Here is a 27,115-nt window from a genome sequence, read left to right as displayed (position 1 = left end):
TCCTATCCATCTATCTGAAAGGATCCCAACATCATCAGGTTTGGCATCTGAAGAAAGAGTCTTTGATGTTGGTTCTTCGGCTGACTCTGTTCCTTGGGCAGCCCCATCACGATTTCTGACAACTTGACCAGGCTGGAACCGGACAGGCTGGGTCAGGCTTGGGATTCATGTTTAACAGTCAGAGATGTGTTTCCTTTGGAGTGATATAGACTATTCCCAAGGAAGGATGCATTGTCTGAGCCTGAGTGACGCTCTTCTGGGCCAATGGGATGGTCAAGATAGGAACACAGGCAAACGGTCAGGTTCAGGGAATTTAGAATTGAGTAGGAAGTAGATGGAATAAGACTCACTTGTGAAGTCCTGGGTCACAGAGACTGGATGCTTTGTAAACATGGGGCTTTTTACCCCGAGCTACACACCTACCTAATTGGCAATCTCTGAGAAGTCAGGGTAAGAGTCCAAGTCTGCAAAGATATCATTTGGATTCCTGCAGCTCAGGTTGCAGAAGCAAGCATTGATCCATAGGACCTGACGTGAGAAACTCGGCCCTTCTGGACACTGGAATGTGACACTGATGGTCTTGGACTTGTAGGGGATACAGCACCTGTTGTCAGTGCAGACTCCACAGTACTTGGGTCGGTAGGCGCGGGTGCTAACACAGCCCGCGAGAGTGAAGTTCATGGGCTCCTCCGGCTGGTACACAGCCAGACACTTCTTCCCGGCCTTCAGGAAAGGAAAGGGACCTCCTGTTATGCTCTGGTGATGCACAGCCACCTCGTTCCCACCAAGCATCCAGTCCTCCCCTTCCCGTCAGCATGCGCAGCAAACATCACATTTGCTCCAGATTCGCAGCACCTTCGAGCAAGGGTCAGCAAATATAACGAGGCATGCCCACCATGGCATAGGTAAACTGAAGACTGCAGAAGGGGGTTACCAGGCTGCACTTGGATCTCACAGTCTGCAATCTCTCTTCTCCTGCATTTTTGCCTTTTTGGTGCCCATATGCCAGTGTCATCAGCACAGGAAGGCTTGCTATCTCTTTTAGCAAACCAATCTTCCCAAACAGTGAGTGACTGAGCTGGCATGGAACTCCACAATCAGGTAGGGATGTGCTTTGCCCTCACCTGTCTCCTCTACTCCAATGCTACCCCCACTCCCTCTCCCTTCCCCCCTCTCTCTCACACACACAAACACACAATACCACCATGCAGCATTTTCAATAGCACTGACACTACTTTAATCCAATAATAGCCTTCCATGAGGCTGTGGGCTCCTTGATACTTAAGCCTCTTTCCTTATCTCACTAATATAATTGCGAAGCTGGTATACATTTAGGCACTTACTAAATGCCTTGGGCTAGTATTTCTTAGAGTATATTATCAGCACCTTATCAGAGCTGGGGGCAGAGCACATTCAATGTGGGTGGGGTGTGTAGCTGGTCCAGCTGGGGAAGCCAGCTAGGGTAGATGATCATGGAGACAAGAGAGGAATCACGAGCCTACAGTGACTAGCCCAGCCTTGTGACAGATTTTCTTATCTAAGATTAGGGTCCTAGTTCTTATGTCTTTCTATGATGGGCCCTCCAACACTCCTACTTCCTATTAGAAGATACTCAATGAGGACCTGATGGCACAATAGAAGGAGAAAAGACGAGAAAGAAGAAAAGTGTGTGCCTATCAAAGATGACAAGATGCTATCTCAATAAGGAGACATGCCTAAAGGATATGGTGAAAAGTGGGGTTTTCTTCTCTACTGCATCCTTTTCACAGCATCCAAAGAACTGTTTCTACTCCACTAATGGATCCAGAGATGAGCCCTGTGTAGTTTGCTTTGTTAGATGTGACATTGGGTGGACCAGCACTAAGGTCTGGGCCAGCACTGGCTACAGCAGCAAACACAAACAAGAGAGAAGCATTTGACCCTATGTGTTTCAAGTTCTAGCAGTCTTCACATTGTCCAGGTAGCTGTCCTGTGCCTGTGCAAGTGGATGTGGGATGCGGTGGGGATGAAAGGTGGAACAGGTCCCTCAGAATCACTACAGAAAGAACACTTGGGATGGTTCCTGATTTCTCCTTGGAGTGACCTTGCTTTTGACAGATCAGGAACTACAAAAGCATCCATTCAGTGAAATCCATCATGGGCCAGCCTAGCAGCTGCATCTTCCTAAACCACTTACCCCAGGCCTGCCAGACAGCCTTCATTATTTCCGTCTTATGACTGACTCCCAAGAAGTTCAGTGGCCAGGCACAAAACCAGCTCTATGCTATACACGTTCATCATGCCTAGACCTGCCTGAGATGTCCACCTTTGCTCTGGCCTTACCTTGATGTATGGATGGATGTCCACTTCACATGGCCGCAGATTGCAGAGGCGACTTTCCTGCTCCGGCCAGCACCGGGCATTGACATTAGAGATCCGAGTTGAGATTCCTAGACCACAGGTGGTTGAACAAGGACTCCAGGGGCTGGTGTAGGCTATGCAGTTTCCGTGCCATTGCTCCACTGTGCCTGAAGCTGCCGTGGAGGGACACCAGAACACCCATGAGTCTGCAGCCTCCACAAGCTCCTCCCGTCCTCACCATCACCGTGCCCCAAAAGTTTAGGCTTCATGAGGCTCAGAAAGAGATAAACAGATATACGAAAGATAGAGATGAGGACACAGAGACAGACAGATAGAATTGGGCTGTACCTCCCCGTAGAGAGGAAGACAAACTACCTTCTAATTGGCAGGGGCACCCGGGCAGGGGAGACTACATTCTTACACTTAACTTTTTTTTTCTGACCAAGAGATGAAGCATTAAATTATGGAAGGAAACCTCATCTTTAGAGCAAGGTGGTCTCCAGGGCAAATTCTTTTCTGTGATAGTTAATATTGACTGCCAACCTGACAGGAGCTAGACCTGTGGGCATGTCTGGCGAGGATTTTCTATGTTGGGTTAAGTAAAGTAAGAAACCTACCTCAACTATGGGCATAGACTGGGGCTGGCATAGGCTATGTAGTTCCCATACTATTACTACACGGTGCCTGAAGCTGCTGTAGAGGGTCACCAGAATACTCATGAATCTGAAGCCTCCACAAGCTCCACAAGTTAAGGTGGAGCGAAGTTCCACCTTAACCACAGGCATGGACTGGGTTCCTGAGTGAGTAAAAAGGAGACAGTGAGCTGAGCACAGCATTCATCATGGTTTGCTTCCAGACTGGATGCTCTGTGACCAACTGCTGCCTCGTTCTCCTGCTGCCTTTTGTGCTCTTATTTTCACTGAAGTGAGATTGACTTTTATGTTTATTTAGTATTGTTTATTTTGACATTACAGTATTATGTCTGTGTTTGTGTACTTACTGGGACTCCCTGGTTTAGTGAGTCCTAGTGCAAGCCAGCTGGTATAGTTACTCGACTATAGTCCCACTGGATTATTGGCTCTTGACTGTCCTGTGAACATACAGATCCTTAGCATCTATCTGATGGGTACCTGCTTAGCCAGAGGTGAGCAGGAGAGACGGGTGAGCTGTGGAGGGAGACAGGCTGATGGCAGGCAAGACAGTACAGCCTGCAGAAAGATGGGGCAGACACACAGAAATCCCACAGGAACAGGAAATTGGAGAAAAGGAGGCAGGCGGGGAGAAGGGAGGGGGGGATGGAAGGGGAGAGAACAAGAGCAAGGACAGACAAGGCAATCAAGGAATAGGGAGAAGAAGAGTGGAAAAAACACATCAAGCAAACGAGGAATCTCCTTAGGGTAACAGAATTCTTCACACAGTCCCCAGAGCTTGCAGGCGTGCAACAAGCACTGCTGATGAATGAATTTGAGATAGGGATGCCTTCAACAGGCAGAAGGGAGAGAGCAATGGAGGCATCCAAGGAGAGAGGCCGCAGGCGGTCTGGGATGAGCTGGTTGGGAGCATGGAGCAAGCCAGGAGGGAGGGATTTGCCTGGGAGGATGAGAGGATCAAAGGGCTTTGGTTTCTGGGTCTCCTTCACACCGCTGCAGGGGCTCTGCCTGGGGTGGTAAGAACTGGGTCACTGGGTCACACACAATGAGCAGGCAGCCTCTGCCTCCCCTCCACTACCCACTGACTCTTGTTCAGATACACTGGAGGGAGGTTTACGGGAGGAGCTGCCATGCTGTCCTGAGCTGCCAAAGACCAAGCCTTCCCTGCCCCTGGCTCTCATTCATGACACATGGTCTCTCCATGTGACTGACTTTGTCCCCCAGACACATGTGTTAATGTCTGGAGGTCTTTCAGATGTTCATAATTTAGGAAACTGCCATGGTCATCTAAGGGACTGCTTAGGGAATGCTTTCCAAGCCTGCAACGCCCCTTTCCTCAACAACAACAATAAAATCCTTCTGATGCTAAGTGCTATGGACACCAAGGCCAAGACCCTAGCTCTGCACAGGCTCTAAACAAACTTGTACACTTAGAATTTTTAAAAACATTAGCACCCCCAAAAGCACAGCAGCAAGCTATCTGCTCTCCTTTGGGGCCCCCTTCATCAGAGGCACTTTCCCCTAGCAAGGTCCTCATTCTGTGGCCCATGCCCCACCTCCTCATGTCTCTGTAGTCCCTGGTCTCTTCTTCCTTTGTCTACTTCTCAAAGGTCAGCCTCCTAGACCTCTGCTCTAGGCTCCTCTCTCTCACTGTGTGTGTGTTATTCCAGGCCTCATCAACCGCCCACAGCTGCTGTAAGCAGAGCTGTCTTCCTGTGGGGCCCCTCCGTGAGGCTGCCCACACTAAACATTTCTACCCTTCACCCTCCCCCAGCTCAGCCTGCTCATGGCAGATAGCCCACTGCCACCCTAAATATGTTTCTTCTCTTGCCTTCTCTCCTGGGCAGTGGCCAGTGCCTGTAACCACTCTGAATTCATCCCACTATGCCATGCACAGCACAAATGCCAGGCCCTGGGTGTACTCTAGCCCTGCTTCTTGCCCTTGTCCATTCCTCCTTCTATTCCCTCTGCCCTAGTTCAGATGCCTAACTATGCATTTATCTACTATCATTCAGCCAGACACCATCTACCTATCCTTTATTGACCTATCATCCTATCATCCATCCAGCCATCCACCTACCATCTGTCCATTCATTCTATCAATCATCTATCTATCTATCTATCTATCTATCTATCTATCTATCTATCTAATTCTATACATCTATTTCCATCCAATCTGTAACCATCTATTCTACATACATTCATCCGTGTTTCTATTGACTTAGCCATCCATTTATCCATCCATCCATCCATCCATCCATCCATCCATCCGTCTGTCTGATCATCCATCCATCTACTCCTCTTCCATTCTCCAGACATTTCTCCTCTATGCATCTATCCATACATGTGGGTATTGATTGTGCACTACACACACACACACACACACACACACACACACGATCAGTCACCTATAGCCAAAACCTTATATGGCTTCCTCTGCAAGCATGAATTGGGTACTTTCCAAGTATCTGGCAAGTTCACTGGCCTCTGTTAGGCAATGGTGAAAAAAATCATGTTCTTGTCTTCCTGCCTAGGGCTTCCTTTTCTCAGGCTTACCTAGAAAAGCTTCATCTGCTCACCTGATGATAGCAATGGATCCCCTGAGTTACCTGGAAGGTCTGTCTACCCCCTCCTATGTCCTGCCACTTGATCCTTTTTCTAGATCCCTAACCACTCTCTAGGCTACTTTAGTAAGATGAGAGAAGACAGCACTCATCACACCAGGCTTTTATGCTGGGAGCAGCTTGCAAGACAGGCAGTAAAGATGATGTCATTTGCATTTTACAGATGGAGAATTTGGATCCCAGACAGCACATCCCAAAGACCATATAACTGGTGAGTTGTGGAGTGGGTAATGGCCCGGAAGCTTGATTTATTAAAAGAAAATCAGGACTCTAGGGGCTCTGTGGTATGCAGAGACTCGCTCGTCCTTGCCCACACTTACCAAAGGCTCTGGTGTCCAGCAGTGCCGTCTGGCGTGGCCTCCTTGCATCATCGTCGCATACCCACTGCTCACAGCACTGGCCAGGCACCCTCACATGCCGGGGTTGTCGGCACCAGAGGCGCGGGGGCCTGGGGCTGAGGCACAGTGGTGTGCAGCCCACTGTACCGTCAATGCACGTGCAGTTATACCTGCAGTTGGGCTGGAAGGACTCGCCATTGGTGTAACGCACGCCATCCAGGACGCAGCCCACACCGACCACCTCTGCAAACACAGGTGGTGGACATGTCAGGCCAGGAGGGGTCGGGTCTGTGCCAAGATGTTTCTGTGCAATTTTCCCTCTGCCTAGGATGCCGTGCCAAGAAATCACTCATGTGAGGAAGGAGGGGCTGTCCCACATATCAGCTGGCTACACCCCAAGGGCAAAGATGGGGACACGTGAAGAGATGGTACACAGCAAGGAGAAAGGGTACAGTGAAGGTCTTAGCTACTGAAGAGTCTGCTTGATGTTGGATGGGAGGGTCCAGTTCCATAGTGCAAGAGCTCAGGCATTTTTTTTTTTTTTTTTGCCCTACACTGTCCCCAGCACCAGGCCTAGTACTGATCAATGCCTGTCCAAGGGAGGAAGGCATACACACGAAACCAGAACCGAGATGCCTTCCTCCGTACTGACTGTGGAGTATGGCAGGAGCTGAGGACCCAATCCTGAACAGAATGAGGATGGGATGGTCCTTGAAGATTTATAAGGTGGGAAGAGGGACCAGTGGTCTGGAGTGTCTGTTGATAATGACAGCCATTCATAATAAGTGTTGAGGTATAATGTAGTAAGGACGGGGTAATGGGTCTGGATATGGCTGTCGACAGAGACAAGTGAACCAGGAAGATTCACAGACCTGAGAGGGCTTTCTGCTTGTTTTCCACAGAGACTAGAATGAGAGGGAGGCAGGCCAGGCATTGATGTCAATCTTCCAGGTAGGGAAGGTAAGGGCCTGATGAGGTAACAGGCCTTGGGGGAGGGAAGCAGGAAGGGAGAAAGAAAAGAAAAGGGTGTGTTGGAGGCGGTAAGACTAGATCCATCTTCCTCCTGTCTCAATGGAAGATACAGAACTGTTAGTGTCTAGAACTCTTCCTGGCACACAGTAGGTGTTCAATAAGTAATTGAATGAATGAGATGAATTATATACTTCACAAGAAAATCTTGTGGTAATGAGTAGACAATTGGCTGGAGAAAGCCACAAGACAGCTCTGGATGGCACCCTGGTGACCCAGGCAGAGGATGGGGGAAAGCAACGAGAAAGCTCACCATCCAGAAACATTTTCAAGGAGAACTGCAAGCCCCCCGGGAGTCAAAGAAGACTTCCAGTGCTCTGTACTTAGGCCCAGAAAGTGAGCTCTTCCCTCCTCTCCGGAGAACCCGAGACTGGGGCAGGCTGGCTCCAGAGTCTTCATTAGACATGATATGTGCCTGGTGGAGTTGGCTATAGAAACTGGCCTTGCATGGCTTGGGGAATGCTGAGCCAGATTCTACCCTTGGTGCTGTGTGCTCCTTGGGAATAGCATCTGGAACAATCCATAGAGGGTCCTGGGACATCAGGAATGCCCACAGGAAAGGGGCAGTTAGGAGTCTGCTGATTGCAGGAACTCTGTCCTGTCTGCTGGATTGGTGGTGGTGGTGGCTGATCATAAGGATCAGGACATCTGGCAGGTGCAAACACTGTCAGAAACAGGGTCTCTGTTTTGGGTATCACAGTGTATTTTGTTTTGTAAGGAAACACATTGTCCCTTCCACTGTTGTGTATAGCAAAAATAGTCTCAGTAGGGTGACATCAGAGTACAAGCTGGCCAATAAGGCACAGTTTCAGGGTGTGTGCATCTCATTGTTGCTATCTTTTTCCAAACATCCAGGAAGCAGGTTCTGGCATGCATCGACACCAGCTCCTGGCCCATGATCTCACTCAGGTCTCCCGATAATGACTTCACCAGGAGAGCTTTGTCTACTGCATTAGGGACAGGAGAGGTTGGGGAAAAGGAGGGATTCATGTGCTCAAATGACGTGAGTGATGGAGCAAGTGAATGATAGAGCGGAGATGCTAAACCCACAGCCTTCCTTCTACCTGACATCAGAAAAGGAGGGAGATGAGGGGAGAGGAAGAAAGGTCAGGTATAGGAAGAGGAACAGGATGCAAGGAGGCCCCTGAGCCTCAATCACCACACCACATTCTCAAACTCCCGGAAGATGTGTTTGTTCATAAGTCTACATGTGAGTGTGTAGTCAAATGTATGCTTCTGAATGTACATCTTTGTGCATGCTAGTTTATATACGTGCATGTGTGTATGTGTGTATGTATGTGTGTGAGTCTTTCGTCTGTGTATGTATATGTGTGAGTCTCTTGTCTCTGTGTGTGTGTGTGTATGCGTATGTGTGTATGTGTGTGAGTCTCTCGTCTGTGTGTGTGTATGCGTATGTGTGAATATTTGTGTGAGTCTCTCGTCTCTGTGTGTGTATGTGTATGTGTATATTTGTGTGAGTCTCTCGTCTGTGTGTGTGTATGTGTGTGAGTCTCTTGTCTGTGTGTGTGTGTGTATGCGTATGTGTGTGTATGTGTGTGAGTCTCTCGTCTGTGTGTGTGTATGGGTGGGAAGGAAACTAAAGCTTATGCTCTGTTCCTGTTTGTAAAAATGTCAGTTCGGGATTCTGGAGTCACCTGGAAAGCAATCCTATCAGCTCAAAGGAACTCACAGAAAAACCTTTGAAATTGCTGATACCCAGGCCACATAACATGAGACAGCCTAAGATGCTGGAACATTGCTTTCCTCAGACTCAATATTCTTCCAGGAGTGTCCAGTGTGCAGTGAAAGTCAAGTACTATTGTGCTCAGAACATGCTATATCTGTAGACTGGCTAACGGGGACACACGGGCAGCTGATAGACCTGTCCCACGTAGAGCAAAGGGAGATCAGGGTATATGATGATCATGAATTATCCATCAGCAGAGATGTAACCCCTCTTTGGGCACATACAACCTTTGTACCTTCCCAGGGAACTGGTTTTGGGCGGGGGAAACAGCCAGCTCCTTTTTAACCTCTCTTAAATGTTCAGGTGAAATATGGCCAGCCTTCTTACAGCTAAAGGACTTGCAACAATGAAGCTACCATGCTCCTTTCCTGGGACCCTCAAGCCCTCATCATCCGTGGCCTTGTGAGAGTAGAAACAAGGCTTGAGTCCTGCAACCTCACCTGCATGTTGTCTGTAGTGGGCTGATGGGTGGATAGAGGCACACGTGTGTCAGGGCCCCTACCCTCCACTAGACGCCTACTGTATCTAAGCTTGAGGATCTCACGCTTCCTCACATTGTCCTTTCTAAGGACACTGAAGTTTAAGAGACTCAAGGGCTTATCTAACATTGCAGGAGTGCTTGTGGTAGCACTGGGATTCCAGCTCAGGTTGTCTAGCCCCAAGGACCATGCTGAGTTTTCCTTTCCCTCCGTTAGCAATGCAAGGTTGGGTGGTCCCGTAATAAGACCTTCCCCTACCAAGGATAAGAGTGGATAGGGCTGAGATGCTATTCAGAGTGCAAGTGAAAGCCTCAGACACCATTCTCCTGTTTCTCCTTCCCTTGATTTATTGAAGATCCTCAGGTGTGTGGCCCAAGGTGGGGAGCAGCAAGAGGCAGAACAGGGATTGAAACCTCAAGTCTATCTGCCCGTAAACACCATGTTCTCTTCTACAGACCTTTTCGCCCTGGTGCCTGTTTCAGCTGCATTAGGGCAGTGTTTGGGCAACCAAAATAGTGGAACTTTCTGAAGTCAAGGGCACTGTGCCCATCACTGTGTTTATATTGGCCTAGACACAGTTTTAAAAGTTTCCTTGAATGTAGTGCTAGGGTTTACCAATCACACACAAGCCTAGATTCCTCCTGACAGCTGAGCAGTCTAGGCAAGACTAGACTCACTGTTCTGTTTGGCCTCAGGGCCTGGGAGGGTGACCACTAACAGCCAAAGCTGGCGTTTGCTGGCATGCCGACGTCTCCTCTGAGCTCCCTGGGTCCTGTGTGGGGCAACATTTTGATGACTTGTTTTGCACTCGCCTTGTCTTGGCCTTAATTCTCTGCAAATCTCCAGATGGCTTTAGCCTGTCCTGGAGATTTGCATGACCATGTGCTGACAGATTGTCTGCTCGGGAGGCGCTCTTTTCCTGCTGCCACTCTACGCTTTCACACTCTGCCTTGCTTCTTGTATGTGGGCCTCATGAATTCTGACATTATGTCATATTCCTGGGGAAATGCTTGTGGGACACTAGTGAATTGTATGTATATGTGTTTACAGATGCAAGATGTGTGCTTATGTGTGTATGTGCGCACATGCATACATGTGCGTGTGTGTGTATAGCATGTACCTGATGTGTGTCTGTGAGAGTGCTTATGCTGAGGCTCATGGGTAAGAATGTTGGGATGAAAGAGTTAAGAGCTGGAGTTGGACATGGCAGGGCTCTGTGGAGGCTTCCTTTACACACTTAACAATGGGCTGGAGCATTTCGAGTCCCCGTAACTCCTGGTTAACTGTATTTATTTCAATATCTGTAAACCCATATGGCCAGGGAAGTGATAGGAACTGAATAAACCTTTTGCATCCTTCCTTAAATCAAGGTGTTTATGTATTTTTTTTTTTAAATTAATGAAAAGGAACTATGTCAAGATTCCTGGTGGCAGGGAGCTAAGGGACTGCAGTGGTTGTGAGTGGGACCTGCAATTGGAGGCTGTGAAGGTGAGGTGGGAGTGGGAGGTAAGCAGGGAAGACAATCTCTGGGTCCGCGAGACAATGTCTATAAGGGGGCAAGATCCCATTATGGCTTTGGAGATTAGTATAATCACAGTGAACTGAATTACCTTTCAAATGACCTTAGGGAGAGCTGCTAGCCAGGAGAGGAATTATTAGCTGCCCCCATAGGCCTGGTCTCATGGTTGATTCCAGCACAGGGAGACTTGTCAAGTCTCCCTGCGTTATGAAAAAATGTAGATGACTATTTAATGCCAGTCTTGAGAACCAGCAAGCAGAGATCACCCGGAACTCAAGGGTTTATTTAAACCGGCCTGGGCTGGTGCGCAGGAAACACATCTTTAATTAATGCATCGGGTGATTATGTGCAGGCTATGGTGCAAGTCTTCTTTGAACAGTTTAGTGGCATTAACAACAAATCTCCAGAAAGTGGAGAAACACAGGAAATATGGGGGAAGCAAGGCACTGAGAAGCCAAAGGTGTAAATGTAAATGAATGAAAGGAGACAAGAAAGAAAAGAGCCACAAAGGAGCCAGGAGGCTCAGGTAGGGTTTACTGACGTGGATCGTGTGCACAGTCCTCATCAACAACCCGCACAGGAATCTAAAGTGTTGGGTAGAATGAGGGGCTGCACTGTCTATGAACAGAGAGTGGGGAAGGGGTAGACAAATAATTATGGGGGAGTCCTGATTCAATACTTCTGGGAGAGGACTTCCTGTGTGAATGAGACTTTGAGGAACCTTTCCTGTCTCAGGCTATTCATCATCATGCTGGTCTGCGCCATTTGGCAAGCGATGCTCAGAGCATTCAGACTAAGAACACAGGAGTCCAGAGTGAAGCAGGAGGTGATGAAGTCTCAGAAACACGGTCTCTATGAACAGTAGGGGGAACAGGGGACACAGAATGGACCATGTGAAAAATAAACAGCAGTCTCCCTCCAAACACAAGGATACTACACAGACCAATATCAAAGAAAAACAAAGGCAGGTAGGAACAGCAGGAAGAACAAAAGGCACTATGAGAAGGGAGAAGTCAAACACGTACACTGCTTAGGTTCCATGGAACATAGAGTGTAATAAATAGTCATGATTATAGAGCCAAAAATCAGAAGAAGGACATTTGGAAGATAACGAAGGTATCTGACAGCACCAGGAGCTTAGCCATTAACTAACATGTAGGGATATTAATAAATGATACAAAATTAGTATAGCAAACCAATTAAGATCTAGCAGAAGACATTGCTATGTTGTGATGGCTATTAAAATAAAGGTCTAGCAACTTAAAAGTAATGGTAGTAACTGGGAAAGCATGGCTCCCAGGAAGTGGGGACTGCAGGCTGCCAGCTTTCATTATTCCGTGGCCACTGGCTTTTTAAAGCATATTACCAAGCATTTTAATTTAAAGGATCATTAAAATATCTGTAGTATGGCAGTGAATCAGTGTCATCAGAGAGGCCATTGGGCATCTATTGCAGAGTCCTATCTACCGAGAGAACAGAACCAGGCTTGAGTATTTCTTGGCAGAACTTCCTTCCTCGGGGAAAATGCCTCTAATACGGAAGAGATCAAGATACAATGAGATCTTATGGAGAAGGATAATGCAGTCATTGGTCTCTCCCCAGGATGACCCATTCTGTGGCTTCTAAATGTGGACAGGGTTGGAGCAGGCTTCCTACCAAGCTAAACCTGACCAGATGAGCGGCTGTGGGTGCTCTTGGGCCAGAGCTGGGGCGAGGGGCAGTCGGAAGGTATGGAGGCTCTCACTTACGTGCACACACTCCTATTGCGTACCTCGGCCAGTCCCCACTGTAATCGCAGTAGAGGCCCCGGTGCGGGTCACAGACGGCAGCCTCTGTGCAGTTGTCCCCGAGCTGCTGGGCACATATCTTACAGCATTCACAGCCGTCTGTGATAAGGCTGACACCCAGTGGGCAGCGAGGTGGAGACTGTGGGCATTCACAGGGCCACTTGCAGAACTCGGGGCGTGTAGTTGCGACCTCTGGGGGCACTGGAGTGAAAGTCATGGTTGTGGGGGTCGGAGAGATGACCTGTGGAGGAAGAGGAGAGACGGAAAGGGGTTGTTGAGTCCAGGGTTCCCAAGCCCAAATGACTGCAATTGACTTTTCATCTTCATTATGTTTAGATTGTTTCACAATTGGCTTCCATACGATCAATAGACAAACTCCATTTCTTTCAATAAAGCCCGTAAGATTAAGGGGCTCAAAGTTTAGAGAGCTCAAAACAATTCCCAGCCTGTAAAGTGCTGGGGCCTGTAGCCACCTCAGCCCACGGTGGTTCCTTCTTTCCTTGGTGTCTCAGTAGCCCCAGGAGTATGTGTAGTGGCATTGAGTTCCAAGAGAGGGAGCCCAGGATTTAGGCAGTGCAGACATGCTGATAAGTTCTGCTGCAGGGGAGTTGCCCACAACTCACAGCTATTGCTTCCTGCTGTAGTCCCAAGTTCTTCCTGCACTGAATCTTCTGAGCCTGGTAGAGTCAGATGGTGCCCCTGGGTGTGTGCATGCATCCATCTCTCCATCTGTGTGTGTGTGTGTTTGTGTGTATGTGTTGGTGTGCATGCATGCGTGCATGCATGGGTGTGCACACGCCTTTGTGTGTAGTAGGCCTGCATGTATGTTGATGTGTGTGTGTGCATGTGTGTTGGGTGTGCATGCATGCATGCATGGGTATGCACATGCCTTTGCGTGTAGTATATCTGCATATGTGTTGATGTGTGTGTATGTGTGTGCATGCCAGAGGGACTTCTTCAGCTGTTTTCTTCAGGTGTTGCACACCTTGGTTTTTGAGATAGGGTCTCTCATTGTTCTGGCACTTGGTGATTTAGCTAGGGTGGCTGAAATCAACCTTAGGGTCTGCCTGTCCCCATTTCCCCCAGTGCTGGGATTATACCACACCTGGCTTTTCCCAGGGGTTCTATGGATGGAAATCAGATTCTTCCTTTGTTTGCTAAGCTCTTTACTGAGTGAGTTATCTCTCCAGTCCCAACATGGCTCCTCGCTGAGTCCAAGTTCAAAAGACTAGCTCTTCACTGTAGTTGACACATGAGCCGTAGTAGACAGGGCCACCTAGCTGCAGCCACAGATTTATAGCCTCAGCTCATTGCAGCTCTCTCTTCCCTGGCCCTTAGGGGAGACAGCTGGGCTCTGTGACTCAAGTAAAGCAGATGGAAAAGGGGTCTTCATTTTCATTCAAAACAAACTCCTTATTTCTCCTACCTGCGCTTCTCCTCAGCAGCCGCACCCCATCCCCCAGCCTACAAGTCATGTGGTAAAAAGAACAGGACAGCTGGGAAGGAAAACTAAGACCCCAGTGCATCTTGTCCTGGATAACAGGCAGGTAGAAGGACCCTGGTGTCCAAGCATAAGATGCTCGCACCTCTGTAATCCAGTCACCTGCCCACCCAGGACCCATCTGGGTTCCTTGCTGTGCACTGAAAGAGAATGAAGCCTGAAGGGCAGAAGAGAAGGAGCTGCACCCTGCAGTTATTTCAGGGCTCTTTCAGCAATCCAGCAGATGTTTGGAGAGCTAGCCTGCAGCCTTCTCTATATTTTAGACACTTGAAGATAAGATTTAGTAGGCCCTTTACTTTTTCAAAGTTCATGCAGTGTGTAGGAGAGACAAGCATTAGGAGTTATGAATCGTGATGTAAGACTATGGTTGCTGTGAAGAGTACAGAAAGCTGTCTGGAACTTGGGACAGGAACAGCTCTTGCTAAAGAGGACCAGAGATGTGCTGCTGCGTTAGTCCGGCCGGCAGGTTCTGAACGCAGCACATCACAAGTGCACACAGACTTATGCAAAGGAAAGAAGGCACCAAAGGCCAGCAAGGCAACTACAGTGGGCCTGTAGCACCTGTAACCTTGATTTAAGGCATCTGGGTAGGGAAGAGAGGAAGGCCTTATCAGACTTAATGAGAACCACTGGGCAGTGCCTGGGCAGGCAAAACTTACTTTGGGCCAAGTCTTGGCTCTTGGTGCCATCTAGTGGTGATAAGGCTTCCAGCTACCCCAAACAAGACGCACACTGCCATCCCTCTGCCCCCAGGCTACTCCAGGATTATCTGGGGTGTAAGACTACAGGCCAGAAGTTAGTTCAGACTCCCACTGACACACCCTCTGTGACATACAGGGACGCACATATGACTGGTAAGGGACTTCTGCCCCTGAATATAGACAGTTCAGACAGAAACGCACACTAGCTCTTTGAGTAATGAATCCACTGGTTGTTACCAAACACCTACTGTGTGCTATGCTCTGTGATGGGTCTAGTGGAAGCAGCATTGCATGGAGTCCATCTCCTCACTAACGCATACCCAATGCTGATACGAGGATGATAATTGCAACAAGGTGATCAACGCTACAGTGACATCATTCATTTCGTTTCTTGACTCAACACAATTCTAGCTTCTACTGTGCACTGGGTGCCGGGGTGGGTGCTGAAGTGTGTGTGTGGGGGGGGGGGCGGCTAGCATACAGACAACACACCCAACTTCAGGAGTAGAGAGAAGAAATGTGGAACAGTACAAGGTGGGACCAACTTCTCCAAGGGGTGCCAAGGCTCCAGAAACCATGAAACCATGACGGAAGACTGAGAATGGACCCAGTGGAAAGAAGGGGGCAAGGGACTGAGTCCTGAGTTGGTGGCGTGCAGTGTCCTGAGAGCAGCAGCATGTGTGTCAATCAGTGTAGGTGTGAAGAGGCGGAGGCCGATTGGCTGCTGATGCCCACTGAGTACGCTGACCAAGAATAGTTCTGAAGGCCTCACTCACTAAGAGATTTTAGCAGGAGATGCTTGGGGCAGATGTGGGCTTGGAGCAAAGCACACTGAACCTTTGTGCCAGGCATTTGCTTGTCATCATTCCCGTGGCATGAGGAATCTCTATCTGAGGCTCAGTCTGCTCCTCTGAAGTGGCATTCTTATCCCTGAGGGAACAACTTTATGCTATAGCCCTCAGCTGTTCAGCCTGTTCCCTGAAAGCCACGTTTCTGAGGACACTTGGGACCAGCATCGAATGGGCTCTCTGCTACTCAGACTACCTCATTTTCCCGATGGCAACAGGCATATTATTTGTATTTTACAGATCAATGAGATGACTAGAACACCTAACTATCTCAGAACAAGGATTAGAATTCAAGTCTGCTGGATTTAGTAACTTTCCCACTATTGTGCACGAAGGGAGAATTTCTTGACGGAAGAAACTAGCTGAAAGACATTCTGGATACTGTCTGGGGAGGCAACCTTGGAGCTGGTGAAATGTCTTAGTCAATAAATCTGATGACCTGAGCTCAACCCGTGGAGTCCACGTATGAAAGACGGACATGGTGGCATTCATCTGTGATCCCAGAACTTTTATAGTGAGACGGCTGGTGAAGAGAGGAGGATTTCCCAGAAGCCTGTGGATCAGCTAGCCCCAAATGTGTAGTGTAACAGGAAAAGAAAGAGACTACTTTCTGGCTTAGCAAGATGGAAGGAGAGGACCAACTTCTGAAAGCTGTCTTTTGGCCTGCACACATGTACACTCTGAATGAATAAACAATTAAAAAACTAAATAGCTGGCAATTATGGGGGGGCAAAGATCAGGACCCACAGAGCTGGGCACACGGTAGGTATCAATATGCCCCTGCCAGCAGAAAAGATGAACTAATGTACATTTCCCTGCCATTCCAGTTTTATGGTGAATAAACACACACACACACACACACACACACACACACACACACACACACATCTTTGAGGTTTCTACAGCTAATATTTATGGAGTGCTCCTTGTAGCATTGGTACACACACTAGCTCATAAACTGCCTAACATATTAAAAAGGGGGCCTGCTGATTTTCCTCAGAGTGGTGAGTAGCTGGGCCCTCAGAGAACCTTGGTGACCTGAAAATTGATCTGTAGAAGGTCACCTAGGGAGTAAGAGATGGGACCAAGCTGCTCTATGCCCAAAGTTTAAAAAAAAATGCTTTATATTATTATTTGTGTGTGTGTGTGTGTCTATATGTGGGTATACCACATGTGTGCAGGTGCCCATGGAGATGAGAAGAGAGTATCAGATCCCCTGGAGTTAAGTCATAGGGGATTGTGAACTGGTAACATGGATTCTGGGAACCAAACTAATCCTCTAGAAGAGGAACAAGTGCGCATAACTTCAGAGTCAACTCTCCAGTCCCTTCCCTTAAGATTTTAAGCAATTAACTCATGTAATAAACCCAGCATGAGGACTGTGGTGACCAAAGAGAGCAGGACTTGATGAGCCTTGTTCTTAGGATGCAATCAGCAAGCCCATTGCTGTCCTGTGGAAGCAGCAGGTATGCAGGCAAGCTCAATAACTTGCAAAGCTTAGTCTCACATGGTCTGGGAGTATGGCCCTGGGTGAGGTGGGAGGAAGGGGACCCAAAGGGAGAAGCAGCCCTTTGTGTACTTTAAACTGCCATAGGATCCTCCAGCGGCACTCTCCTTTTGGGGCTATTGCCCTGGACCCATAAGACCCTCTTCCCGCACTTTTAATTTTCTTGGGATTCTGTCCCTGCTTTTCTGAGCATGAGCTCTGCACTCTCCCCTGGCTCTTGTTCTCTTACACCTCACAGGGCCAGGTGAATCTGTGCAGACACAATGCCTGGCACCCTTTGTTACTCTTAAGGAAGAAAGAGAAAGTAAATTAGCAATTAAGGAGAATGCTGGCTAAGAAAGACAGAGACAGGAAAAAAAATAAAAAATAAAATGAAAAGGCTTGGTCTTTCCAAACTGAAGTTGCTCACATAAAACATCTTTTACAATGTGCTTCTGACACCAGACCCTGCGGATGCTACCATATTAATGGGAAGACAAGGACAAAGTGGCATGCCCAAGATGTCGCCCAGACCGAATGCACAGTACATGTTCAGTCATAGCTGGCCTACCCAGATCCATGGCTGCTGGCCTACTTGCCCTCTCCACTCTGAGACCCTCCCCACTGCCTGATCAGGGGTCTTTAGCAGGAGCAAAGCCCAACTGAATTAACTTCCTGGACTTTGTTGTCCACCAAAAAGAATCACCTTAACAACCAGAGTTCACTGACAACCCATTACTGCCCCCAGACACTCAAACTTAGGCCACTGAAGAGGAGGCTGGGCAGGAAGGCAGCTCTGGATAGTTCAGAATACAGCCACCACCAACACAAATGCCCTGTTCCCAGTTGAATTCTCTGGATTCTTTTAGACAGGCCTAAAGCCTGTGTTAGCCTTTAGTCGTTGTGATTCTTAAGAGGGTAGGAACAGTGGTTTGAGAATAACAGGTGGGGGCTAGGGACAGGGCAGAGCTTTGGATCACTTTCCTGCTTTAGCATTTTGTTCTTGTGAAACCTAAACCTCGTGCACAGTATAAAGTGCCCCAAAGGGCCCTACACAGAGCCATCAGACACAGCTGGGGGACACACGTCATTATTTTACCTCTCAGGACAAAATGCGGTGAAGCAATGGATAGAACTTCATATAGCCCTTAAGAGTTTGTTAAAGTGCCTGAAAACAGCTTGGTGGCAATGTCCCTAAGAGTCACACACTCTGGACAAAGGGGATAATTGGTAGGCAGGGCGAAATCTCTGCCATCGTACTTACAGGAATATCTAAGCTGACTGGAGTTGAGAAGGAAAATCCAGCACTGTGGGAAAGCCTGCACGCACATTTGTGATGCGCTGTTTACAGGTGAGCAGTGGCTAAGGGTAGGGCAGCATGGTCCATCATTCTAGATGGAGCCAGAAGCAAAGCCCATCCTCTGGCTGGCACACAATGGGATTGCTTCATTGTTTTATGAAGGTGCCCAATAGAGACATGGGATCAGAAAATGGAATCCTGTCTAAGTGGAAAAGACCCTACAGGGGACCCAGAAATGTCTGTCTTCTCCTTTCTTAGGGCATTAGTGGTCCAATGGTAAGACGACACAGAGAAATGAGGGAACCTCATCTGATAGCCTCCAATCCTTGCCACTGCCAGGGCTGGGCACTGGGGGCTGTCATCCCATCTGAACTCTCCTCCTCATTTGTAAAACGGTGGTAGTGGCAGGGCCTTCATTAGTCCTGATGAGGAGTTTCAGCCCCATCTCCAACAAAAGAAACAAAGGCTCAGAGAGTTGAAGGAACACATTTGAGGTCTCAATGCCCGTGAGTCATGTCTGACCCTAGTGTCTCCCCAGAGTATGCACTTGTCATTGCTAGCTGGCCCCTGATGGAACATCTAGGCACAGCATTCCAATGGTTTTATCTGGGCTCTCCAGCCTCCCCTGCTGTTCTGTGAGTGTTGCCCAGCTATTCCCCTGAGGCTTCCTCTTGCTGAACAAATGGATGTGCAATTTGTCAATGCACCACACCCTCATCCATCCAGGTTTATTCATTTGTTTTTTTTCCCATGACACTTATACACTAAGTCTCTACTGACTGCCTGGAACCCAAAGGGAAAAGCGTGGGCCACTGCAGTTTTGTAACACAACAGAGATTGGTTCCAAATCTTTGGTTCCAATGGGCCCCGGAAGAGAAGAGAATGGCTACATCCATTCATCCCGCAAGGGGAAACCTCCCACATGGCCACAGGTTCCAGGGCTTACTTGGGCAATGCTCAGGGAATTGCAGGACAGGATGGAGAGCCTGGCTGAAGCCTTTGCAATGTGGTGCCTACATGCTCCACCAGGGGTCAGTGTGGAGGCAGGAATGGTAGCGCACACCTCTAAGTTCCAGTGATGGGGTTTTGGGGAGGGTGTCTCCCTGCCTAGAAGCAGTTTCTGAATAGAGAGGCTCTGGAGGAGGTGAGCGATAGGGTGGGCCTGGGCCCAGGCTGTGGCATGCGCTACAGGAACCTGTGGGTCTCACTGCCTTGTATTTCTAGTTATTTGGATGGTGCTACTTTTCCAGAGCCTCCTGGTAGCTTCTGGACATCTAGTTCCTTAGACCACTGTGTGGGAGGATCTTGGCTCCAAGCCTTGCAGGCCTGAACCAGACATGAGTGGCAGGTCCTCTCCCCACTCCCAACACAGCCTTGGACTCCCAGGTTGCACATTCAAGAGGGTTTTCAGGGAGGAACATTGCCCCAAGTGTTCATGCCAGCTGGCTAGGCATCAGGGCAAGGAACATGAAAGATTTTGTAATCTTCTTCCCATCCATCTTACACACTGCATTTTGGGGGGCCTCTGGCAGGACAAGGCAGTTGTGTGTGAAGAGGATAAAGGGAGCGTGAGATAAAGATGTTTCCAAATTTACAGTACTCATTTATTCATTCTTCAAATGTACAGAGGCAAGGCGTGGTGAACAGTATTGTAAACCTAGCCCTTGAGAAGCAGAGATAGAAAGACTGTGAGTTCTAGACTAGCCTGGAATGTTCTAGCCTAGCCTAGGTTGTATATCAGTATTCAATCTCAAAAGCAAAGGACAGAGTACTTAGAACCTCTATTAACCTCCAGGTACAACAGTACGTGCTCACTCTTCTTCCTTCTGAGGAGACAAGTGTGTGAAAAGGACCAAAGGAGGAGTGAATGCAGCCACAGCCCGGCTACCGCCACCTCAGGGCTTCTAGGCAGAGGTGGTTTCTTTTGGGAGCTTTAAGAAAAATCACAATGAAACTGGGCAGTGGTGGTGCACACCCTTAATCCCACCACTCAGGAGGCAGAGACAGGCAGATCTCAGAGTTCAAGACTCTTGATTTGGTAGCAAGTCTGGAAGCCACTAATTGTTGTCTTGGCCTCTTAGCTACTGGGTCAGGTCCTCTTTCAACATTCCCTGTCCCTCCCCAGTAGGCCATCTCCACTTTAGAAAGGTTCTTGGTCGCCCCTTCCTGTCCATCCTCCTCATGTGCAATCTGCCTAGCCCCCACTAGGACTGGCCTGGTTTTATGAGTCACTGTGAACTTGGCCATGAGCATCCACACTGTGCTGGAATAGTCACTGACAGACCATTAGGGGTCATGCCAGACAAGGAAGGAACCTAGCATTAGCTACGCCTGTGGAAGACTCAGCACGCGCAAAGGCTTAAGGAGCTCACGTGTCTTGAGAATTAAGAGGTGTTTAGCTTCGTAGAAGTACAGGGTCTGAGCAGAGGAGAGGTCTTCCATGGGGTGAGGCCAGTGCCGTTTCAGTTGGGCGATGTGATTCCCTTCCCCCGTGACAAGGATAAGATTTATTGGGATGTCTGTAGCTTTACTTGGAGATGTGAGGAAGGGCTTCTGGAGGTGTCCCAAGTAGGTACCACTCGTGGCACAGAGGGACAAGGCTGGGATGGAAGAACAACCAGGGTATGTACACAGAATGGAGAATTGGGGAAATGACTTGGGAAATAGTTTTTAAAATGAACAAGGTAAATCAGGTGGTGGTGATGGTGCACTCCTTTAATCCCAGTACTCAGGAGGCAGAGGCAGTTCTTGAACTGTGAGTTCAAGGCCAGCCTGGTCTACAGAGCAAGTTTCAGAACAAGTTACAAAGTTACAAAGAACCCCCCCTCTCAAAAAAAAAATTGAACAAGGCAGTCATGAAGAATGAGTCTGAAAAACATCTATGGGTGGAAAGAGCTGGTTAAGGGCCCTGCTATGCCCACCAAGATGGTGGGACTTCCCCCCCCCCCACACACACACACGTCAGGTTGAGCTAGCTGTGGTCAGGACAACAGGGAACAGCTGTAGATTTACGAAGAACACTAGGACTGGAGAAACAACCTGGGACCTGGAGAGAGGAACATGCCCATTAACTCCAACTAGGGACACTTTGGTTTTGGCAGCAAGATTAGCAATTCTCTGCAGGAAGGCAGTAATACCCCCACCCTACCCCTCGCCCAACACCAACTGTGAAGATTAGCCAGTACAAGTCCTGCAATTTGTTCAGTGGTCACTCGACCCCAGAAATGAACATGTGGATTCTAGGCAGCTTCTGCAGGAAGCAAGTTGAAGAGTGAAGTTCAACCTCTCCTCGCTTCCAAGATGAGAAAATGAACATAGGGAGGGGAGTGAAATGCGTAGCATTGCATGGCAATTGTGTTAAAGACAGGGTTCAGGTTTAGCTTTCTTAAATATTCCTCTGTCCTGCGAGCCCCCTCAGAACTCTCTAGCCCTGGTGAGGCTCACAGTCCACTTTCCTTCTCTTCATTCATAGACTGGAGGCACAGTCCCTGGAGGAGCTCTTAGATCTTGGCCCCTGTCCTCCCACTCCCTGCCCCCAGCAGATCAGCAACAGTGCAGACCTTGCCTGGAGTTGCCTCCAGATCCCAGGCTAGTGGGAGGGCCAAGATCAAATCGCATCCCTGGAATGTCCATTACCCCTTTCCAAGGCCCAGTTTCTCCCTCTGTTACCTTCTTCCTCCCTCCAGGCTCCTTCTCCTTTTAGTGTATGGAAAAAAGGAGAAGGAAGAGGAAGAAGTGGGGAAGAAGGCAGAGGAGAAGGGCTGAGGAAGGGGAGCCCTGGCCAATGAATGTCAGGATGCCAGCATGCGAACACAGAATAATTTATCTCATCCATTGTTCTAAAGTCCAAAGCAAGCTTGAGCTATCAGGAGATCGTCTTCCAGGCCGGTGTCCCGTTTCCTCAACCACCTAATGCAGACCCCATGCCGGTGTTCCTGCTTCCCAATAGAACAAGCAAGAGGATGGGCTGTGAGTCCTACAGTCAGAATGGAGGGCTATTGCCCCGACTCAGCTTTTTGAGACACACACACCCCACAAGCATCCTTAGTATCACTGCCACCATCATTATCACCGTGATCTCTGTCACCATCACCATGATTACCATCAACACCTTAGTCCCCATCCTCACCATCTTCCCGATTTCTGCTGTCACCACCATCTGTATCATCACTACCTCACCATAATCACAATACGCTATGGTCACCATTACCATCATTACCGCTATCATCACCACCGGTACCATTATATCGCCCGTTTCCCTCTCTTGCACAGTCCCCTGGAGTCCTCACTGACTTGGCTCTCAGGGCCAGAGACTTGGCTAACAGGCTTTAGAAAATTCCCGGCTCTGAGCCCTGGATAGCAGACACCTGTCCTGCTCTGCACATGCGTGGTAGGTTAGTGAGCCCAGTCCTCCTAGTGTCTGTACTCCTGGACTAAAAGTCTGCCTAAAGTCTGGGTCTTCACTTGCTGGGGACAATGGGACTGTTTGCTGAGTCTTCAGGCTTCATGTGTTTGCTCACTACCCTTCCCTCCATCTTCTCCACATACCCACCATCCCTGGAATCTAGTGTGAATCTTTACAGGGACAATGCTGCATCAGGGATCCTTTCCCCCAGGACACTCGGCTTCTAAACCTGGCTCAGAACCCTCCGAATTGACCCCTCCTCACCATACCCAGTACCCTTGTGTCCATTTGCCAACCACAGACAGACTTTTCTAGCAGTTATATCAAAAGGAATCAGAAGCAGGTGAAACTGGCTTCCACTGTATGTTTTGTTGAACCCAAAGCACAGTCTAAACATATCCAGTCAATAGGAGTCAGGGTAGGAGTTAGAACATCTGCTGCCCTGGATTATCTCCACTGATGTCTACTATCCAATGGACCACTTAGGGAGGCTTTAGGGGCCCAGTGGCGGCAAAGTGCAGTGAGTGAGGGTCTGGGCCACAGAACACTTTGTCTTCTTAGTGAGCAATGTTCCAATGCATTGGTCTACATGGAGACTAAAGCCACATGTCAGAACTGAGTGGGCCATCCTTATTCTCCAGTGACTGGCAAGTGGGCCATCCATGGTATGCTGACCATAACAGCTCACATGCCAAAGCGTACCTCTGAGAACTTACAGTCACCCGTCCAACCCTTAGTGGCTTCTATGGCTTTGGAAGCCTAGCTGTGGCTATGATTCCTTCCCTTGCTCTCAGTGGAGCCATTTTGGGGAGAGTCTTGTGGTTTGTGGGAGATAGTGGGGCACCAAGCAGTCTTGGCAGCTTTCTGTTCAGTTGTTTTAGACAGAGCTGTCACTAAACCCTGTGTTGTGTGGTGTGTGGGTTTGCTAAAGGACCAGAGGTCTGTCCAGCCCAAAGGTGGGCACATGACTGTCAATGGGGCAGGGAGCCCTCCTGACCCATACTGGGGTGGGGCGGGGATCAGAGGGAAACTAACTGTCAGCAGCCTTCCCGCAGGGCTCTGATCTGGAGGTAAGGGTGGGAGGAGCTGCCAACTCACACCACTGCTCTGTATATGGAGACTGTCTGTGGGTCCTGCCCAATTTTTCATTTGCAGGGAAAATTTCAACACACGCCCAGGTCCCTGATATTCTGAAAACAGAGAATAAGTTTGCATTCCCTACCCAAGCAATGAATTCTTTCCCTTACCCCACCCCACTCCCATCTCTCTCTTACACACACACACACACACACACACACACACACATTGTGTGAACAACCCACACATATGGACAGGAAGAGAGGAGACGATTCAGCCAGTTGCAGAACCTACATCCCAGTCTATTCATCCTGAAAGACATTGCCTTGTCCCCTCCCATCCCTCATTTCAACACGTGTGTGGATGTCTCCAACCTCCGGCCTCACCAACCTGCCATTTCTTCTGGGGTCTAGCCTACATGTGTTCCATTTCTGCACAAGGATGCAGAGCAGGGTAAGACTTCATTGAAGAAGGCTGTTTCTAAGTTCAAATGTCATATCCATATACTGTTAGTTGTGTGACCTTGGGTGATTTACCAAACCTCTCTGAGCTTCAGCTTTTGCATCTCCATAGGAGGATGGTTGCATTTTCTTATTACTATGACAGGAATTTCAGAGATGCTGAGCATCAAAAGATGTTGGTGGTACCTAAGCAAGTCTTCTCTTTCCACGCAGGCATGGCATGTGGGTGGGTATTACCAGGTACACAGTCCTTGGGAAGGCTCACATACTCTACCTCCTTCCTCCTAGCTAGTGGGCAGTCAACACTTGCCCAAGCAAAAGAAGAGGTAAAACAAACTGTTCCTCACCCCGAACAATACTGCCATATGTAGTGGACTTGGTATCTGAGTTCAGGCTATGCCTCCTCCCCTTTAGATGGCCTCCCCCTTCTTCCATGCACATCAGACAGTCTCCCTCCCAGCCCACTTCCTCGAAGTCTTCTTGGCAATTCTCACTTCCCACATACTTTTCCTTCCATATGGCCAATGAGTATCATTCTTTCCACGGGGCTCCCCGGCCCCTTGCTGGACTTGAACTCCTTTTCTGTATTATTTCTGGAGGATGCCATGTGTGGAATTTGGCCACAAAGCCAGGCAGTGGCTTCTGGGCAGATCCCAGCTTTTTACTGTTAAGGGTACTGTGTCAGTGGATATGGGTTTTGAGGGAGTCCTGGGACCCCAGACCTTTTACTAAGAGGCCTCATGTTCCCTAAAAGGATGGGGTGAGTAGCTTGGGAGCTTTTGCTGGAGGCACCCCCTGCTAATACCATGTCCCTCCGTACCCTGGATCTCTCTGCTGAGATCCCCTGAAAAGCTCTGATTCTGTCGCCCACTCCGGCAGTCAGGCGAGCTCTGGCAGCAAGGGAGCAGGCCCCAGTGCGGGACTTACCATAAGCTTCTCCTCCCGTGCCCTCACCCTGACTCTGACTATCTTCTCACCAGTTCTCCATCCACACCCGGCCCTCCCAGGCCCAGCCACCTGTAGGCCCGCACCCAGTCACATCCAGGCCTGAGGCAGAGGCAGGCATAGTTCCTTCCTTTCTGGGCTCCAGACTATGAGATGTTGGGAGGACTGTGAGTGGAGAGGCAGTGACACAGTGTCTGACCCTGGCCACTTACTCATTCTGACCCTGGGCAAGTCCCAAGTCACACCAAACCTCTGTTTCTTTCTGGTCATCCTTTGTGGACAGAGCTGTTATTATAATCGCTATTATTGTTATCGGTAGGGTTAAGTGCTAGCACAAGCACCATGTTAGAGGGCTAGAGGACTTGGGTACAAACTGGACAGGTTTATTCTATGCATGCAACACCTTAGGGTGCCTGTTACCCAGTCCCAGTCAGGTCTGAGCTTCACTGGGAATAAACTGAGTCTGTGTACACACAGGCAGGTAGCTAACCCTGACTCCAAGTCCCCTCAACCATGAATAGGCAGTTCAGCCCCCAAAGAAACCCTTGGCATAATTCCATGGCAATAGTCTTGCTTCTTTCTCCCACAGTCCTGAGCTCTCATGTGGGTCTCAGACTCAGTGCTCACCCTGCTGCCCAGGCTGCCTCCCTTCTGCCTAGCATCCACCTCACTGCCCCTAGCAGCTTTCCCCGTTGCCCAGCCACCCCCCTCCCCACAACCCCACTCGTGCTCTGCTCCAGCAAGCTTCCTACTTTGCCACGTGTCTCCTTCCCCTGGCTCTCGAGGGTGCAGACTGCTGTTCCTCCCTCTGGACCCAGGTGGGAGAGAAGCCTCCAGAAGCCTTCTGGGAATGGCAGGATAGGAACACACTCACTGCACAAATCATGGAGGGCCCCAGGAGCTCAAGGTGGCAACAAATGCAGCTCACAAACACCTCCCCACCAAACGCTGCTTGCTTAGCTGGAATTTGCTGGAAGCAGGCAGGTTCCTTCCTAGCTTTTCCTGGGGTTTCCCAGCACCTCTCCTCTTGGGAGCGCTGATGCTCAGAGTCCAGGGGTTTTCAAACTCCCCAGGAACCCCCTCATTCGATGCTGCTCTGAAATAGGTGAATGATCCACCCCAGGTCACACAACCAGTCTGAAGTGCTGATCCCCCAACCCTCTGTTTTGTTGAGTGTTACTCTATGAAAATAAAGGAAAGAAGACTGTCTTTCTCTTGAGAGGTGCTCCTTCTGTCCCCCACTCCCGCCAGCTTCTTCAGATCCCAGCAGCCCTCTCCCCTCTCAGGGCACCATTCCAATCCATCTTGTCTTGACCCCCAGTCCCTTGGCCTCATCACCATTTGGGAAGGGATCAGGTCCCCCTCACCAATCCTTTCCAGGCAGGACTCACCGTGGCCAGGACGCTGCCCGCCACCAGGACTGCCACAGCTGCCAGCGTCCAGGGCAGGAGCCACCTCATGCCTGGAAGTCAGCGGCACAGGCGCTACCTTTCAGCCCAGAGGATGCAGATGCCTCTCCGGGGAGCGGGGCCAGGACTGGGCTGGCCCATCAGAGCAGCGGAGAGCCTTCCTCAGCCCCCGAGGGGGGGGTTATGAAAGCGACATCTGACGTCAGGCCAACAGACTAGCCCTGCATTTTCCTCTAAAAAAACTTTTCCTGCCTCTCTCCCTCTCTCTCCTTTTCTTCCCTCTGTCCCCACCTCCCAGCTCAGCTTGGCCAGCCTCCTTGCTCTGACAGCTCTTAAAGGGAAAGTCCCAGGATTGACTCCACATGGGGAGGTGAATTCTCACCCAGCATCCTCCATGTTCCCTGAGAGCTCAGACTCTCAAGGAAGGAGGGAGGAAACAGGAGGGTCCAGGCTGGAGGTGGGGATGCTG

General features: G+C 49.3%; 1 protein-coding gene across 1 annotated transcript; it reads right to left on the bottom strand.

Moving 5' to 3' along the window:
- On the bottom strand, nt 1–26,697 carry Ccn4 (cellular communication network factor 4). Its single transcript, XM_057792637.1, has 6 exons — nt 26,629–26,697; nt 12,475–12,754; nt 5,935–6,195; nt 3,471–3,473; nt 2,323–2,513; nt 1–723 (listed from the first exon to the last, which is right to left on the bottom strand). Exons 1-6 carry the CDS (start codon nt 26,695–26,697, stop codon nt 424–426), a joined length of 1,104 nt encoding a protein of 367 aa, XP_057648620.1. The 3' UTR covers nt 1–423.
- Between the last annotated feature and the right edge of the window lie 418 nt (nt 26,698–27,115).

Source organism: Chionomys nivalis, chromosome 17 (genome assembly GCF_950005125.1).
Source record: "Chionomys nivalis chromosome 17, mChiNiv1.1, whole genome shotgun sequence".
Classification (NCBI taxonomy): Eukaryota; Metazoa; Chordata; class Mammalia; order Rodentia; family Cricetidae; genus Chionomys; species Chionomys nivalis.
The sequence above is the reverse complement of the archived record's forward strand: the minus strand, read 5'-3'. Positions and strand labels throughout refer to the sequence as shown.

Bases quoted from the DNA above. Each gene is read 5' to 3' on its own strand.
- Ccn4 (XM_057792637.1), bottom strand. From the start codon at position 26,697: ATGAGGTGGCTCCTGCCCTGGACGCTGGCAGCTGTGGCAGTCCTGGTG. The intron at 12,755-26,628 runs GTGAGTCCTGCC...CTTCCTCCACAG, and splicing joins CGGGCAGCGTCCTGGCCACG to GTCATCTCTCCGACCCCCAC. The intron at 724-2,322 runs GTAAGGCCAGAG...CCTTTCCTGAAG, and splicing joins ACATCCATCCATACATCAAG to GCCGGGAAGAAGTGTCTGGC.